Source organism: Bombus vosnesenskii, unplaced genomic scaffold, assembly GCF_011952255.1.
Source record: "Bombus vosnesenskii isolate JDL3184/JDL3185 unplaced genomic scaffold, Bvos_JDL3184-5_v1.1 scf7180000016262, whole genome shotgun sequence".
Lineage (NCBI taxonomy): Eukaryota > Metazoa > Arthropoda > Insecta > Hymenoptera > Apidae > Bombus > Bombus vosnesenskii.
In genome coordinates, this window is record NW_022884331.1 from 1,658,909 (window position 1) to 1,675,726 (window position 16,818).

At 34.5% G+C, this 16,818-nt stretch overlaps 1 protein-coding gene across 1 annotated transcript in view; it reads right to left on the reverse strand.

Annotated features, from left to right (window-relative positions):
- Window positions 1-2,726: 2,726 nt before the first annotated feature.
- The window catches only part of LOC117241960, a 32,976-nt gene continuing 18,884 nt past the window's right edge, over window positions 2,727-16,818 (reverse strand). The window contains exons 4-6 of the mRNA XM_033508267.1: window positions 11,204-11,337; window positions 7,319-7,520; window positions 2,727-4,579 (exon numbers count right to left, since the gene is read on the reverse strand). Of these exons, the coding sequence (XP_033364158.1) occupies window positions 4,467-4,579; window positions 7,319-7,520; window positions 11,204-11,337 (449 nt within the window). The 3' untranslated portion in view covers window positions 2,727-4,466. The remainder of the gene's footprint in view (window positions 4,580-7,318; window positions 7,521-11,203; window positions 11,338-16,818) is intronic.

Here is a 16,818-nt window from a genome sequence, read left to right on the forward strand (position 1 = left end):
TCAAACCTGATGTTATAACTATATCCAGATTAAAAGCAAAGTTTTGTTTTAACATATAATGCTATATATTTTGACTATAGAACACTCGAAGAAATACGATTCGTGTGAATTGTTTGTTATGAATATTAACTCGTTCACGTTCCTAAGTAATATAAAAACGAATAATAAGCACTTACGTCTATACAAGTACGAAGTAAATAATTAATATCTTGAGTTTAATCAATTTTGTACAAAATGTAACTAATAAGTTAATGACATAAAAGCATCATTTGAATTATACTACTGAATCATTCTAAAAATATGTACCATTATTATTTTCAATACACACTATGGCTTAAAAATATGTAGACACTTGTTAGGTTTAACAAAACATATTTTCATTACGAAATTACGCATAAATTGTACTACAATTTTACACGTTCTCCGTAATCATCATATTTACGTATAATAAAATTGTGACGTGTGATTAAATTAATTTTTAACGTATAGCGCGTAATGATAAAATTAACTTGCGTAGTTGTAAAATTACTCGTTACTTGGCAAGCTTTTTATCTTTAGATTCTTGGATTTCTGTGAATTATAAGTTAGATCAAGAAAGTTCTTCCAGATTTTTCGAATAGAAAAATTTTCGAGATTAATCCAAATAATGATATTTAAATAATAAATATTGTGTATATATATATATATACACATATTATATTATTGCTATATCTGTTATTTATTGAAATTATTTACTGATTTATCGTCAATTTGTATATTTTGGTCAAATTCAAAAAGTTTTACTATAAATTAACCAGAGTTTCCGAATACTTACAATCAATATTTACATAGTGTATATTATGTGTTGTTTTACACATATTCGTTCGTACAAATCGTAACTAACTAATCTTGATCTGTTTCGAATCTTTCGTGTTACTTTTTTAATAGGTGAGGCATTTTATATTGCAAGTAATATTTAAGCCTCTTTAATTCGATATAACATTTTAAATGCCCTGCAAATAGACGCATAATTTTATAAATTATTAATATAAATTTAGATCTCATTATCATAGATGTAAACGTTTTACTCTGCTAAAAATCTATAAATTTAAAGCAGGGACTATTCAAATCTTTACATATATATATTTTACGTTTAAATCATGTCGTAAGCATTGTCCAACCAACTCTGAAAATAGTCGTCATTATTCATGTTAAATTCTTTTTCGGTTGACTCACAATCAGTCTGTATAATGGGCAGAGCTGTTTTCGCGTTCGTCAGCGTCTCCATTACATTGTATCGGCAGGGTGCCGTAGCTAGCAGCTATTCGCGCGCCTCTTGAGATCAGGGACAATCAAGTAGCCGTGAGGCTCGAAAAGATTAACTCTTTATGTATAATTATAACGCTACGATATGTTGCCCGATACGTGGAAAGTATCTATCACTTGCTAAAGAACTCTTACCATTATGAATATAACAGTCCCCCCCCCCCCTCCCACTCACAGCACTTGATCGCTCTTTCTTTTTTTTCTCTCGCTTTATCTGTATCTATCATCTGTCACTTTCACCTCTCTCGTTCTTCTTTTCCACAGAACGCGTTAAACTGAAAAAAAGAAGAGAAGAAAAAGGGGAACAGAAGCGTTTTAGAATCGTGCACACGTGGCATGTCCCGGAAAGCCGTCGTATACACAACTTTATTGATCGACACGATGTGCAGAACACGGTGCGTAGGCAAGGAAATTCTATAATTACACATGTTGTTTTTCTGTTCTTGTTCAGGATGGCCATTTATAGACTATTTGTCGTGCTGACAAAATAGCTAAACCTTCCCCTGTGATAAAATAAAACGTTTCCTTTCTTTCTTTCGTGCTTTCCCCTCTTTCGTTAAAAATAGGACCTGCTATGGGATTAGCGCAATGGGACGCGTCGCGCAACGAACAAGTTTTGTTCTTAAGGGACCATCCTACGTGTGCACGTATTTTATCAAGTTATCTATACACGGTTAATTATAACGTGCAATATAACTATGCGGGAAGTCCGACAAAGTGAGATTAAAATAAGTATCAGAAATTCGCATTCTTTTGCTTCGACATGATTAGGCAACTATGATGATATAATTAATTTAGTTCGTTTGCATTTAGCCGTTTTAATAAAATAAATAATTTACTAATTATTACTATTATTTATTTATTCTATATAAAAGATTGTCTAAGATTTTAGTTATTTTAAATAACAAATAAAAAGTTTCAATAATAACGGATCATGATCTCGTATATCTAACGATACGTCTCTATTTAAAATAAAAAAAGAAAGAAAAAAGGGAGAAAATACCAATTTGATTAAATATTCATAATATTCATCTTTTATAGAAGTTGTATTAAAATTGAAAATATAATTGTACTCTATGTACATATGTATCTATACATTATATGTAGATCGACAAAGTGTACGACTTTGGCCTGTACTAAACTTTTTCAGTAAAACAAATGTATGTAAAATTTATACTAATAATATTACATAGTAATAGAATGTATGTCATACACATATAATGGTTCTTACAATGTATATTATTACTGTATAATGTACTATACATAGAGGTACAATGTATATTGTAGTTTTATTGCACGGTATAACTAAACGTATGTAACTAGCTTTACATTAATGATTTTTATTCGTGAGTTTCATCAAAAAGAGCGAGGAACAAGCGATTAAATGAAGAAAACGTTAATAGCGGAATTAACGAATATCATAGTCAAATACGACCAATTATATCATTATACTGATAACAAGGTACAACAGTCTTAATTTCTGATTTGTAAATAGGATGCCAGTTTTCATACCGGTATACATACTTAGCGTCTGTTAGCAAACATACGTAAGTACATACGTATATAATTTTTGTTTTATATATAAATATGTAAGATATTTAAAAACAAAATATTCACATGCACACATACAAAGCTCGTATGTACCATACCTATTTAACTTATAATATTTTTTTATACATACATATATACGATATGTATATGAAATATATAGGTAATTCTGCCTTCTTACTTATTATTAGTACATAAATTAGCTTTATGACGAGTACATACATAATACTATAACTAGGAATGTAGAAACGTTAAATAATCGATCACAATGTTCATCTTTGGTTATGCATGTCGACAAAAAAGCAATGACAAGAAAATAATGTGTTTAATGGTAATAATAGTGACACACTAAAGATATTCAATTCTTTTGTTTGTCGTATTAAATCGTTTTCAGTATTTCGGAAATCGAAACATCAATTTAATAAAAGAAAAATTCATATATTTAAATAACAGATGTTAAAATTAGAAGTATTAAACTATATACGATAAATGCTTCAACATTTGTTTGAAACGATAACTATACGATTACATTCCTTAATTTCGAACAAGAAATTCGATTTACGAATTGACATTCATTACACCGTGTTCGATCGTTATAATAGACCAATCGAATGAACGGATTTGTCCATCGCGTCCCGTCGCAATAATCACCGAATAGCGATGGATAACTCTCTTTAAGTTATCGATAAAACAATAAGTACATCCGTATATACCTATTTTCTCGCGGATCTGATAAATTCTTCTCGATGGTTCAGTACGAAATTGATTTAATTCGATATCGTATCAACGTAGTTAAAAAATCTGAAATCGAGGACACTGATACGCGCAGAGAGATTTCGAACGATGGTAAACGGATCGATGTTGCGTGGTCGACGTTACGAGAAGAAGAAAAAAAGAAAAACAAAACAAAGAAGAAAAAGAGAAGGAGGGAAGAAGAGGAGGAGAAGAAGAAGAAGAAGAATAAGAAGGAAAAGAAGGACGAGGAGGAGAAAAAGAAGAAGAAAAAGGACGAAAAAGCAGAAAGAGAAGAAGGAAAATGCGCCCGTGCGTATATACCTATCTCTTTTTTTTCATCTTTTTCTTTTTAGAAAAAATCACTGTTAACCGGCGAATTGCTATTCACTAAGTGTTATCTCGTTTTCTTTCCCCCTATTGCCGTTTCAATGGTCTCATTTCTAACTCTTGCGAGTCGAAACAGACCAGAAAAACGAGCGGAATTCTTTCTTGAAATTCGACAATATTTTCGCGAAATAGATAACGATTGATACAAGCGACAATCGAAAATAGTTGCACGAAGAAGCCGCGTCTATATGAGTTTATAAAATTTCTGCAAGACAATAAAATCGCTGCCCCCGTGTATTTCGGTATAATCAAGGAAGACATTGTGATTGTTCGTTCTTTAATATATATATATATATATTATATGTATATGTATATAATATATATTCCCCCCTCCCTCCCACAAATTCTCCCTTTTTTCTCCACTTGTGTTTACTCTCCGTTTACGTATATTACACATCTTTTTTTTACTTTTTCCTGTGTTTTTTTCTTCTTCTTTGTTTAATTTCTTTCTTTTTCTCTTGTTTTAATTATCCTATAGCAATTGACTTTTATTAAGGAATGATCTTGTGCATCGCGCAGAGTATGCACAGTAATGTAGCTAGAGGCCACCCCCGCGCGACATTTGGTGCTGAGGACTCGGCGATCGGCGCGGGTATAATTTGCACTGGAACAACGAATTAAAAAAACAAATATCACGTTAGAAACACAGAATGTGCGAACTTGGACAATAGTAAAACTGCCCAAGTTGTCAAAAAAACTAACTCGTGGTTTTCTATAGAAATTTTATACATTTACGTTTTTAATAAATAAAATGATTATTTCATAAAGTATATGGATTTTTTGCACTGTTTCCTTTATGTAGCCTTCCTAATTTTGATTTCGAATACTTTGATCAAATGCCACTCCGTAATTCAAGTAATATAGTTCGTGTTAAAATTTAATAAACGACGAATTTATTGCTGTGAAATATTTGACGACTAGTGGTAATTATATACCTCACTTCAAAAGTCTTATAATATATTTTATCTATCGTAAAGTTTCAATATTTAATATAAATAATGAACTTTAAATTATATCCCGTTCATAGTATGTATTTTAATACACTAACAACTTTTATATATATCAAATTCTTTTTTGTCATATAAAATATAAAATTAAATGACATTCTTCGATATCTTTAAACAATTATAAAACTTTTTCGTTTCAAAGCAAACATAATAACTGTAAATAAAATATAATGTTGCGAAAGAAGTGATCTAAAAACGTGAAAGAATAGTCCACAGGACCGGATAATATAAAAACGAAAAGTTTTTATACGAAAAATACATGTTGCATATTTGCAATTATTTTTTTACAAGAAATTATAGGATGCAAGATATTCGAAAAATATGAGAAATTGTAAATAGGAATTTCGCCTTTTAATATAACATGGTGTACGACTGTTGACGTAACTGGAATAAATTTTAGCGTCAAATGTATTTCTAATGAGAAATGGAAGAACATGTTACGAGAGGTATGAAGATAAAAGCACATGGAAAAGATGTGATAAATCTGTTTCTTTTAATTCTCTGACTTCCATGTCACTAGCTAAAAACACGTATTTTAATATAAAACAGCCAAAAAGCGGAGTAACCAGATAGATTGAGGGTATAAGTCTTTTGAAAGTAGAAGATAAATATACAATGTTTCGTAAGAAATGAATAATATGAATTTTGTTATTACGATGGTTTAAAAAAATTTAAGTTAATGTACATAACTAACGTTGCAATGATTGATCACATTACGTTGTTCATTTGGCATTGCCATTTGTTTGGAATTTAAGCACGAATCTATTGAAAAGTACATGTTTTCAAAATGAAAACCTGTTTTATCAAAAATAAAATATTCCTACGTGTTTAATAATACGTTAGAACAACGATTTTAAGATTGAAAGTAAACAATTTTTCATTCACGATTTTCTGCATTGTATCGTCACAAATTATTGACAGATCATATAAATTACTGAAAAGAAAATATAGTTCCTTCTTCACAAGAGAACATTAAATATATAATACAGGAATTACAATATATATAGGAAATCTATTTTTATTATACCATAATAACCTATATTACTCTATATCTAAACTATTTTCGATAGCACAGTTTAATAATGTTCGCTCTAATATATCACATACAGTTTATTGAAAGCTATATTTCACTTTCAGCATAGTAAATTGACTTAATTATAGCAATGACAAAAAAAAAAAAAAAATAGAAAAGTTAACAAGAACACGCTTAAGCACACTGCTCATATCTTTACTTTTACTTGATTACTTGATTACTTTTCTTTGATTACATTTAATAATTAATATACTTGATATACATATAACACTATATATAGTACAAAAGATATTATATTATTTAGCATGATTGTGCATGAAAACCAAGTCAAATATGGAACAGTTGCTACGAGTATGAGATTAGATGTACATGGAACTGAAGAAAGTACGAATTTCGCGATTGCTATTTCTAATTGGATGTTTCCTCTCGCGATGCAATAGCACTTCAAACGGGTTAATTAGAACTACTTTTTAGGGTAACTACGCATCTCATTCATTAGTTCACCTTATCTGAAGCATGGAAAAGGAATTTGAGATGAAAACCTCGTGACTACTAGATTAGAGTAAAAGAATGTTTTTTAGCAGAAAAAAAGAACGAAGAAATGACATCATGTACGTGATTCTTTTTTCTCTTTGTGAAACCAAATCTGCTAATACGTACTTGCGTATCGATGTCTATCTGAAATAACGAATTTCCATTTGAAAAGCAAATTTCTATTTAAACCAGGCAAGTTCCATAAAATACGGGACGTTCATATATGATTTCCGGATTAAAAAAAAAAAAAAAAGAAAAAAGATAGCAAAAATAAATAGGTCACGTGCGCACTCTGCACGCGATGAATAGCATTCGAAAATCCGATTGAGGACCTCTCTAAAAGTGAGTGCTCGATAACTGATACATAAAAAGGATATGACCTATGAGAAGATTGTAAAAACATAATCCTCAATAATCGTTGAATGAAAGTTTAGAAAATCTGTATAGAAACATTGAATAAAGGCAGTGTTTAGAAATTATACATTGGTAATTAATCTGCCTCTTTTATGCACCTGGGGAAAATGTTCTAAAGTTACTTTCCTAAAATTGGATCAACGAGCAGTGTTAAAAAATTCTGTGAGAAATAAATTTCTGGAAGTAAATATCTGCAAACTGGATTTATACTACCTAAACTGGATTTCCAATTATATGCACCACTCCATATTCGTGATTTTAACAAAATAATAAAATAAATACGTTAATAAATTCTAAAATGAAAGATTGGAACGAAAATATAATTGTTAAAAATTATATTAAGTGGAATAATTACCTGAAACCGATTCCATCCTAACATCAGCGTACTGCACGTGGCGTAATGGGTAATCAGGAATAGTTGAATAGCAACTGATTTCCAAATATCCATTTTCCCCTGTATGCAACGCGGATACTTCTATCGTTAGTTTTGCAGTAGCTGACATTAGTTGGTGTTCGTGATACGTGTGAGGATAGTGGTTTACCAGACTAATATCCACCTACATAGTATAACACACAAAAAGCTCATGACATTTGGTCAGAATAAATTTTGGCAAAAATATTATTATTCGATGACGTATTTATGGCTTGTCGGGTTTCGATCGTGTTCTAACGATGCGTTGGAGTTATGCAAATGTTTCGAATATATTGTTACAGTCTACTCGTTCATGGCAGACCTGAAATTAACGTAACGACTTCGGGTCGTGTTGTCACTATTTAAACTCCTCGTCAAAGAGATAGCCCATGTGATCTTTAATTTCTCAATTAATTTCTTATAACAAGAAAATAATAATCAACATAAATAGTAACTAACGATAATTACTTATCACACTTATATACTTATTTAATAATGGATACATCCCCCTTTATTTTCTATTACTTCTATTGTACGATTTGGTATCGACTTATATAGTTTCTAGATGTAATTTTGACTTAACGTATTCCATTCGCGTACAATTGCATTTTTTAATTGTTGTGCGTGTTGATATTGCTTTCCATTCGCGTATACGCCGTGAACAAGTTCTGCCCAGAAATTTTCAATAATATTAAGGTCCGGAGAGCGTACAGGCCGGGGCAAAATAGATATATTTTTTTCATTAAAATATGATTGGACCAATCTTTATGTGTGTACAGGTGCGTTATCTTGTTGAAAGATGTAATCAGGCCCAGAAATGCGTTCTGCGTGATTATTTATTTGTTTTTTGATTAAATTTATGTATTTATGCATTCTCCCAACGACGAACTTGATACTTGTGTTGTCGAAATAACCGATGCCGGCCATCACGCTGCCTCCCCCATTTGTCATCGAATTGCTGACATTGTCTCCTTTCTTATGTCATGAAAATAATATTGGAACCCATCAGGACCATTCAAGTTGAATATTTTTCGTCTGCCTTCTCCATTTCTTTTTCCAATGCACTCTTTCTTTTGCAAAGCGTAAACGTCCTACTTTGTGCTTCGTTGTTAACGAAGGTTTCTTTTTCAATTTTAGCCTCTTGATATTTTTGCAGGATAGTAGAACTCGACAAACACTTGAAACACTGACACTAACACTAGATTTTTCCATTATTTGCCTCGTTAATTGTTTGCATTAACTGCGAGTTGGAAGCTACACGCAAAATCGCTCGCTTATCACGATTGGATAACGATGACGGCCAACCGGTACTTTTCTTTTTGCCATAATCTTCAACATTTTTTAAGAAATTGTGTATTACTTTACGACTTCTTATTATTACTTTCGATATTTTTGCTACTGATAACTGTTGCTGGTTTAGTTCTAGAATTTGCTTTTTTTCACAGTCGTTTAATATTTTTCCGCGTCCCATACTTACACATTTATATAATATATATACTGCAATCTTTTCTCGTCGATAGGTCACGAACTACTGAGCAGTTTCCAAACATATTGACAGAGTGTGCTATCATTTCGACCTCAATTTGGAATAGTTTTTCTTAGTTGGTAAAAACATCTACGACATTGTCACTTATTTCCAGTAAGCCGCATATCCTCAGCTCATAATGTTTTGATATTATACATTACAGACGAAAAACTTTACACGCGTCATTAAGAAATTGAAGACAGTTCACATGGGCTATCTCTTTGACGAGGAGCGTATTTGTATGCTAGCGATGATTGGGAGGCTTCCCAATTTCAACTCTGTTCTGAACAAGTAAACTGCAATGTTCACAAGACGTCGACGCGTCGCGTCGATACAAACATTAACGCAAACGCACGATTAAAAACTTGAAAAACCATAAATATATCATCCAATAATCATCGTGCAAACTTAAAATCTAAAATATTATTATTATTAATAAAAGATGCATAATCATCTTTGTAGACAAATATGAAGGTCTGAGAATCATAGTGGTGTAAGTCAGACCATCGCTAGTTTTCGTAATATACTTTTCTGCTTCTATTAGGTGTTATAAAGAGTTCAATATATTTTTTCAAGTCATAAAAACATATCGTGCCAATGAATAAAATTGTAACTCGATCAATTTGAAACTACAGGGATAATAGTTGAAAACTAAAAGTTAAAATATCCAGATTCTCAGAATCATGACTTATATCACTATAATTTTTAGTCCATCGTACAATGCATATAAAGAAAAATAAAAATATCATTCACTGATCAGTTAAAAGAATCATCGTTATATTTTTATGTACAATCTTTTGTGTTTAGTATTGGTTTCAACGAAATAAAATTGAATACAAATTTTAATATCGTGGAAACATGATTACAATCCTTCAAAAGTATGGTAAGTGTAGAATGAACGATTTAAAAAATAATTATTTCTTTATGATATATTATTTTATATTATTATCTGCATAGAAAATAAATATTACATAACAATTGCGTCACTTATTATGACGTTTATATGTAGTTACTACTATATATTATGTATATTTGATGGCTTAGTCGGACCAGACTGTAAAATTTCCATTACATTTAAGACGCAAAATTTTTCAAAACAAAAAAAGGACAAAAATAGCTGAATGACATTGATCGAACGTTGAATTATTACAGGATGACTCGGAGAGTTTCTCGTACGCTTTTATAAAAAAAAAGTTATAGCAGTATTACACATGGATACGAGAAGATAATATGAAAGTTTAACTCTCAATTTAACTCACACAACTTATCGTACCGTAATTCGATGATTATTCTAAACTAAACTAAACATCAACTTAACTTGCCGCTTATCGAAAACTTCAACCTTTGAGTACACATTTTCTTCAAATATACCTAATAAAACGCATTAAAATTGCTAATTGATAGAAAAATAATAAAAAAAATCTATTTCATTTGTTTGTATTTTCTTGTTTAGGAAAGAAATTATAAAATATTAATTTAAATATTGTGCAAATATAATTACTCATTTACATTTATAGCTCAATTTCTAAGATACTTTACTTACGATACTTTTTACTTAATACCAAAATTAATTGGTTTATTAAATTGGTTCGGTCTAAAATGTATATACATATATATTTTGTACTTTACTGAACACTTTAAATATTTTGATTATTATAATATTAAATGTATTTTTAATTGTTTATAAAATTTCATAGATATAGGTCTAAAGCCTAGTATAATTTGTTCACAAATGTATATGCTTAATATAATGTTGATTGCACTTTAGCTTTACATATCTTCATATGTAGATATATGCATCTAGGTATATGCTAATAATATTGAAATTATAATAATATTGAATATTACAGTATTATTGAAATTTGACTCATCGCCTTCTTGAAATAATTCCCTTGTAGTCCTCAAATATTATATATTTATCGTATTAGGAAATATAACTATGTTGGAAATTAAAATTGAAATTTGAGATTAACGAGCAATATGAAAATAAATAAAATTTTAAAGACATACACGACAGCGCTACTAATTAAATTAATCCGTTGAATAAAGTTGACGTTAATAGACGAAGAAAGGAAAATTTCGTGAAACACGACTGCTGTCAGTGAGTGATAACACGTGAAGAAAAAGAAACATTGTGAAGATGTAGCTTTACTTATACTTATACTTAATACTTTTACTTATACTTATACGTATACTTTTACTTATACTTATACGTATACTTTAAATGATTAAAGCTAAGGACATTACCGAGTAAAAATTAATTCGTTTTGAATTGTTGGCTGTTATCTTTGATATTTACTCACCTCCTTGCCGTTTATGTACCAAGTCAAGTGAGGAACTGGATGCGCAGCCGAGGAGGTGCAGTTTGCCTCTAAACTTTCACCGACCACGTACATGCTTTTCTTGAACGTGATTTTTGGGTTTTCAGTCTGTGGGACTGTACAATTTCATAACATTAATTAGAATAGAATTACTCTGGAGAAGACCAGTGCAAGAACAATTCAGTGCTACAGAAAACTTCGCTAGATGTTTACTTTCGCTTCATTTTTATTAGGTCACGCAGAAAATTCTTTCATTTTTTAATAAGCTATAACTAAGCTGTATGTAATGCGCCTTTATATATGTATGTAGTACTAACAAAATTTATTACATTCAAACAAACATCTTCTCTTAACCAATATATACATATACTCAATAATATATATATATATTCTTTTTCGAAAATTCAATCGCATTATTTATTAAATAATTAATGAAGTGGTTTTGTATGTTTGATAGATTGACCCTTTGAGTGTTTAAATATTTCGGAAGGAATATATTCTTAGTTTGCTGTATTCGACGTTTAATAGAAAAAAATATATTATAGATCTGTTGTTCGCTGAACAAAGATAAATATACACGTCTACCTACAAAGACAATGTTTCGTTCGTTATACCAAATGTGTAACTGGAAGCCAAGTTGCACTAGAAACATAATATAATTATTCAAACTATGACAACTATGACAACTATGACAACTATGACAACCTAATCCCAACCTAATCCCAATGAATATATTATTCTATATATATGTATATGTATATACTATATGTATAGCATGATACGTTTAATAAACGTAGTATGTATTAGAAAAAAAGTGACCTAAAGGGCGACAGGACTTTCCACGGCACATGGGCCTTCTACCACAATAATCGAATAATTATGTAGTAATATTATCAAATTGAAAAATGACAAGTACCGGTTATAGACTACTGTTGCACGAACATTATCATCTTTTTCTAAATCCTACAAGTTTATGTTAAACATGACAATCAGCTGATTTGTATAATTTTTTAAAATTATTTTATAAATCTTTATTTACATAGTTACCAAACGTATTACTGTTATAATAGAATATTTATTAACATTAATAATTTGTAAAATTTCAATAATTATATTAATTCAATTTAAAAAGACATAAATTACGAATTATTAGTATTAATAAATACGCCTAAAGATCATTAACGAGTTTAGTAATGGAATGAATGAAATTTTACAAGTGAATTTTATAGATTATAGATTATTCAAGTAGATATTCTTAAGAAAATAATTACAAGTAAGAAGAATAGATACGAAAAATTACTAAGTCACAAAAGAAAAGTTCATAATTTATGCTTATAACTTGACAATTTGCAATTATATACATTATTATTTGGTTAAATACCGTTAATTATTATTCAGCAGAACTCCCACAATAAAAACATTTTAGATTAAAAAGAATAAATTCCGTATTTGCAATTATACATTATTCCTTCTATGAATTTCACCTGCAAATACATTATATTATATAAAATATATGATAATATATGTTATATTTGTTTTCAATCGAATAATTTCTTCTAACCTGTATGGATCTGTTATGACTTATGCCGATAAAAGTCACATAATTTTACTGCAAGGATGTTGTGTTTTATCACGATTTTATTTTACCATATAAACGAAAACATTGCTTAATTAACCAGTCGATCAATGAAGAATAAAGTGAAGTGTTAGTACCAGATTAACGTTCGATGAAAGTTTAGAATCTTACGAAGACAAATTTTAATATAAATTGCAATCGCGTAGTTGTAAAAGGCATGAGCCAACTTAGGCTACGTTTATACTGGATGCATATTCGGATACGTCCGTGTACATACACGAATAAACGCATTAAACGCCTTGAAATATAATAAATGCAAGTGGTTTTGTTATGTTATACATACTACACGTATATTGATCGTTCGATGTCGTCTATACTTGTCGATATACGTAATTTTTTCATCAGATTCGTTGAGAATTCGTGAGAATTCATCTTTCAAACGAATGATGATTGTTTATCAAGTGTTTCTTTCGTTTCATCTATGCAGAATATAAAAATGTGTTTCAGAATTTATTCTAAAATAATCGCACTCTCGAATTTATCTAATTAATTTAAAATCTCGAACCGAAATACGATATTTTTCATTTTCCTCTCTTAAAGAAAACATCTTATTTCCTCGTTTTAATTTACCATTTATTAGTAAGACCTTGAATAAAAGATTATCAAAACAACATATAATAAAAATTTGCTAAATTCATGTCCATTTCGTATAACATGTAACGCAATACTGATCATCCAATACTGAATACTGAATGACGTATCCAGTATGTATAACCAACACACCATTTTATTCGTCCATATACATGTATACATACATGTATATAAATCCGAATACGCATTTATGTGTTGATATAAAATTGGGTGTAATTGAATTTAATGGTACTCGGCTCCATCTCTACTTATATATCATATATCAATATCGTTTTATGATGCATGTAACAAACGTGTATTATACATACTTGCACATAATTACTCTATTATTCATTTCCTTCGTTTCAGAAACATAAATGCAAATATTATTGTTCCATAAATGTCGTGCAACAGGGAACCCCTTCACAATGTATGATAATTGGTACCCTGATGAAGCATGGCGAGAACATGAGTTCTAAGGAATGAATGAAAAACGAGAATGAGGCAGCTATGACAAAATTTCAGATGGTACGAGCTATCAATCCGACCTTTTATCCGCGAAGAACGTTTAACCAGAAACGCAAGAAGGTGACAACATACAAGACGGGGGATCTGGTGGCGATCAAGAACTCGCAGGCCGGTCCTGGACTAAAGTTCCACTCGAAGCTCCCTGGGCCGTATCGAATGGTAAAAGTTTTACGGAATGACCGTTACATGGACCAGCGAAAAGGTGAGCACAAAGGGCCGCAAACGGCCTCTACGCTGACTGATCATATGAAGTTGGAGTTAGTAGTGCGAGTGACGATAAGCACATCTGAGGTCAGATGTATTTGTTAGAATGGCCGAGTATAGTATCATGAACAGATCGTCAAAGGGTCTGGGAACTTCAATGGGCCAAGCGATGTGTCGTCGGCCCTTCAGTCGAATAGTTACGCAGAAAAGAGACCTACGTGACATGGCCGTGGACGGTTGCGAAACACGTACGTGGTGGGGCTATGAGAAAAGACAAAGGGATGCTTAAGGAAGAAAGACGAATCAACAGACAGTCGTTAGTTGAGAATCGAGTTGTGAGCAGTCGTTAACTAAGAGGGGAGCACGAGACGGGTATGGGTTCTCGCGGCGTAGTACCACGCCGTGAGAAACCCTGATGAATCTGATATTGTCCTATAGCCGGGTGGCGGCTGGTCGGTGCCCTTACGCATCCGCCGTTTTGCCGATCCGGTGTGGAGAATTTCGGAGAAGTTGGTAGTCCTTCTCGTTGGGGCTCCCCGTCACTTTATACCGGCTTTAACCGGGGTAGGGTGCGGAAGAGTGAGTGGCACTAGGACTGGAACTAATGGTGACGACCTCGGCGAAATTTAAATAAACAATCACAGAAACGATATCAGACGTAAAAATATACAGTTTACGGTGCAGAGGAGGGAGATTCCAGTAAGGGAGACTCGCGTAGTTGTGGGTAGTCAAGTGGGCTCCGCTGCGTTGTCATCTTACGACCACGGCCATTCGGAGATGGATCGTCAGGCCCCCGGATCGGCTTCTGCGTCTGGTGAGGGGGTTATTGAGATCGGCTGACGGGCCGGAGGGCCCGTTTGTGGCTCCCTCCATGGTCTCAGACGCCGGAGCATCTTCCCTAGAAGGCTATTAGAGAGCCTACACGAGGTCCGACGACGAGGAATCGTTAATCTCGAAGTCGAACCTCTCTGTAGTATCTGGGTGGTCCAGGGGCAAGAAACGGTAGGTAACTTGCACTATAAGGACTGTTACGGCTGCTAATATCGGTGTTGAGATGATCAGGAGGTTCGAGGAGATAATTAGAGTGGCGATTATATCGTCCAACCTTAAAAGAACCTACATCAGGATCCTTAAGGAGGCGGTAGGAAGCGAGGCCGTCGGTGCTCGATGAGGAAAATGAGACCCTGTAGAAAGTTCACGCGAGAATGGCGGTGAGCGCGTCCCAGGGGTGATCTTCTCCATCTGGACGGTGGATGTCGCCGACGACGAGCTGCTGGAAGCGAAGAAGAGGATGGCCTCTCGTGACGTGGCACCAGGTCGGTCGACGACTCGGTCCTTCGCTGCCTCCTGCCTCCGGGCACGGGCATCGTATGCTACGTCGATGACACTCTGGTCCTGGCCGGGGGACGATGGTTTAACGAGACCCTGCAACTCGGCGAGGTCGTCGTGGCGTGCGCGGTTCACGCCATCCAGGAGCTGGGCTTGAGCGTGTCACCTGCCAAGTCTGAGGCCATGTAGTTCTTCGACCAACACCGTACAGGAATCCCTCCTTCTGGCCTCTGTGTGAACATCTGCGGAAAGGCAGTACAGGGAGGGCTCCGGATAAAATACCTGGGCCTCGCGATCGACAGCCAATGAACGTTCGGGCCGCACTTCGAGTTCCTGGTTCCTAAAGTGACGGCCGCAGCCAACGCCTTATGCGGCCTATTACCAAACATCGGCGGGGCCGGAGTCGGAGTTCGTCGACTGTATGGGGCCCCAGTGTGGGCGGAAGATCTGCCGAGGAGTCGTCGCAGCTTACTGCTGCTGAGGAGGTTACAGAGGACTACCACCATCCGAATAGTCAGGGGATATCGGACCATATTCTACACATCGGCGTCTGTGCTGGCGACGTCTCCTCCGTTCGAGCTACAGGCCCTAGTCCTCCGACGGGTGTACATCATCTGCAGGGCCTGTGCTCGGGCGGGGATACGCCCTCCGCCAGCCAGTCGGTCCACGACGTCCGGAAGGAGGCAAGGCTCGAGACCTGGGAACGATGGCTCATTCAGCTCGCTGCCGAGGATACGGTACGGCCTCATCGAGCCGTTGGAGCGGTCCTACCGAACTGGGAGACCTGGAGAGATCGCGGCGGGCTCCCGCTGACGTACAAGATGACGCAGATGCTCACCGGGCACGGGGTGTTCGGGGAGTACCTGCTAAGGATTCGGCGGGAGGTGACTAGCACGTGCCACCTATGCGAGGAAGAAGAAGACGCAGCACAGCACACGCTGGAGTTCTGTCCTGCGTGGGAGGAACCGCGTCGTGTCCTACGACTCGCCATCGGCGAGAGTTTGGCCCCGGAGGCGATCGTAAAAGCCATGCTGAGGGGGCAACAGGAGTACATCGTCGTCCGCTCCTACTGCGAGCAGGTCATGCTCGCAAAGAAGCGTGCCGAGAGAGAAAGGGAGAGAGGACAACATCCATCGAAAGTGCTGTCAAGCCGAGGAGGGTCTGCCCCCCCCCCCCCTTCGGATTTGCACGACGGCCCAGGCAGCGTGGCGTTAGGAGGAGTGGTCCCTAACGGTCAATCAACGGAGGATGACTTCCGATAACACCATCAGGGAGAAGGTGTGCCCCGGCAATAATTCGCAAGGGATCCCGGGGCACTCCTACCAATCGT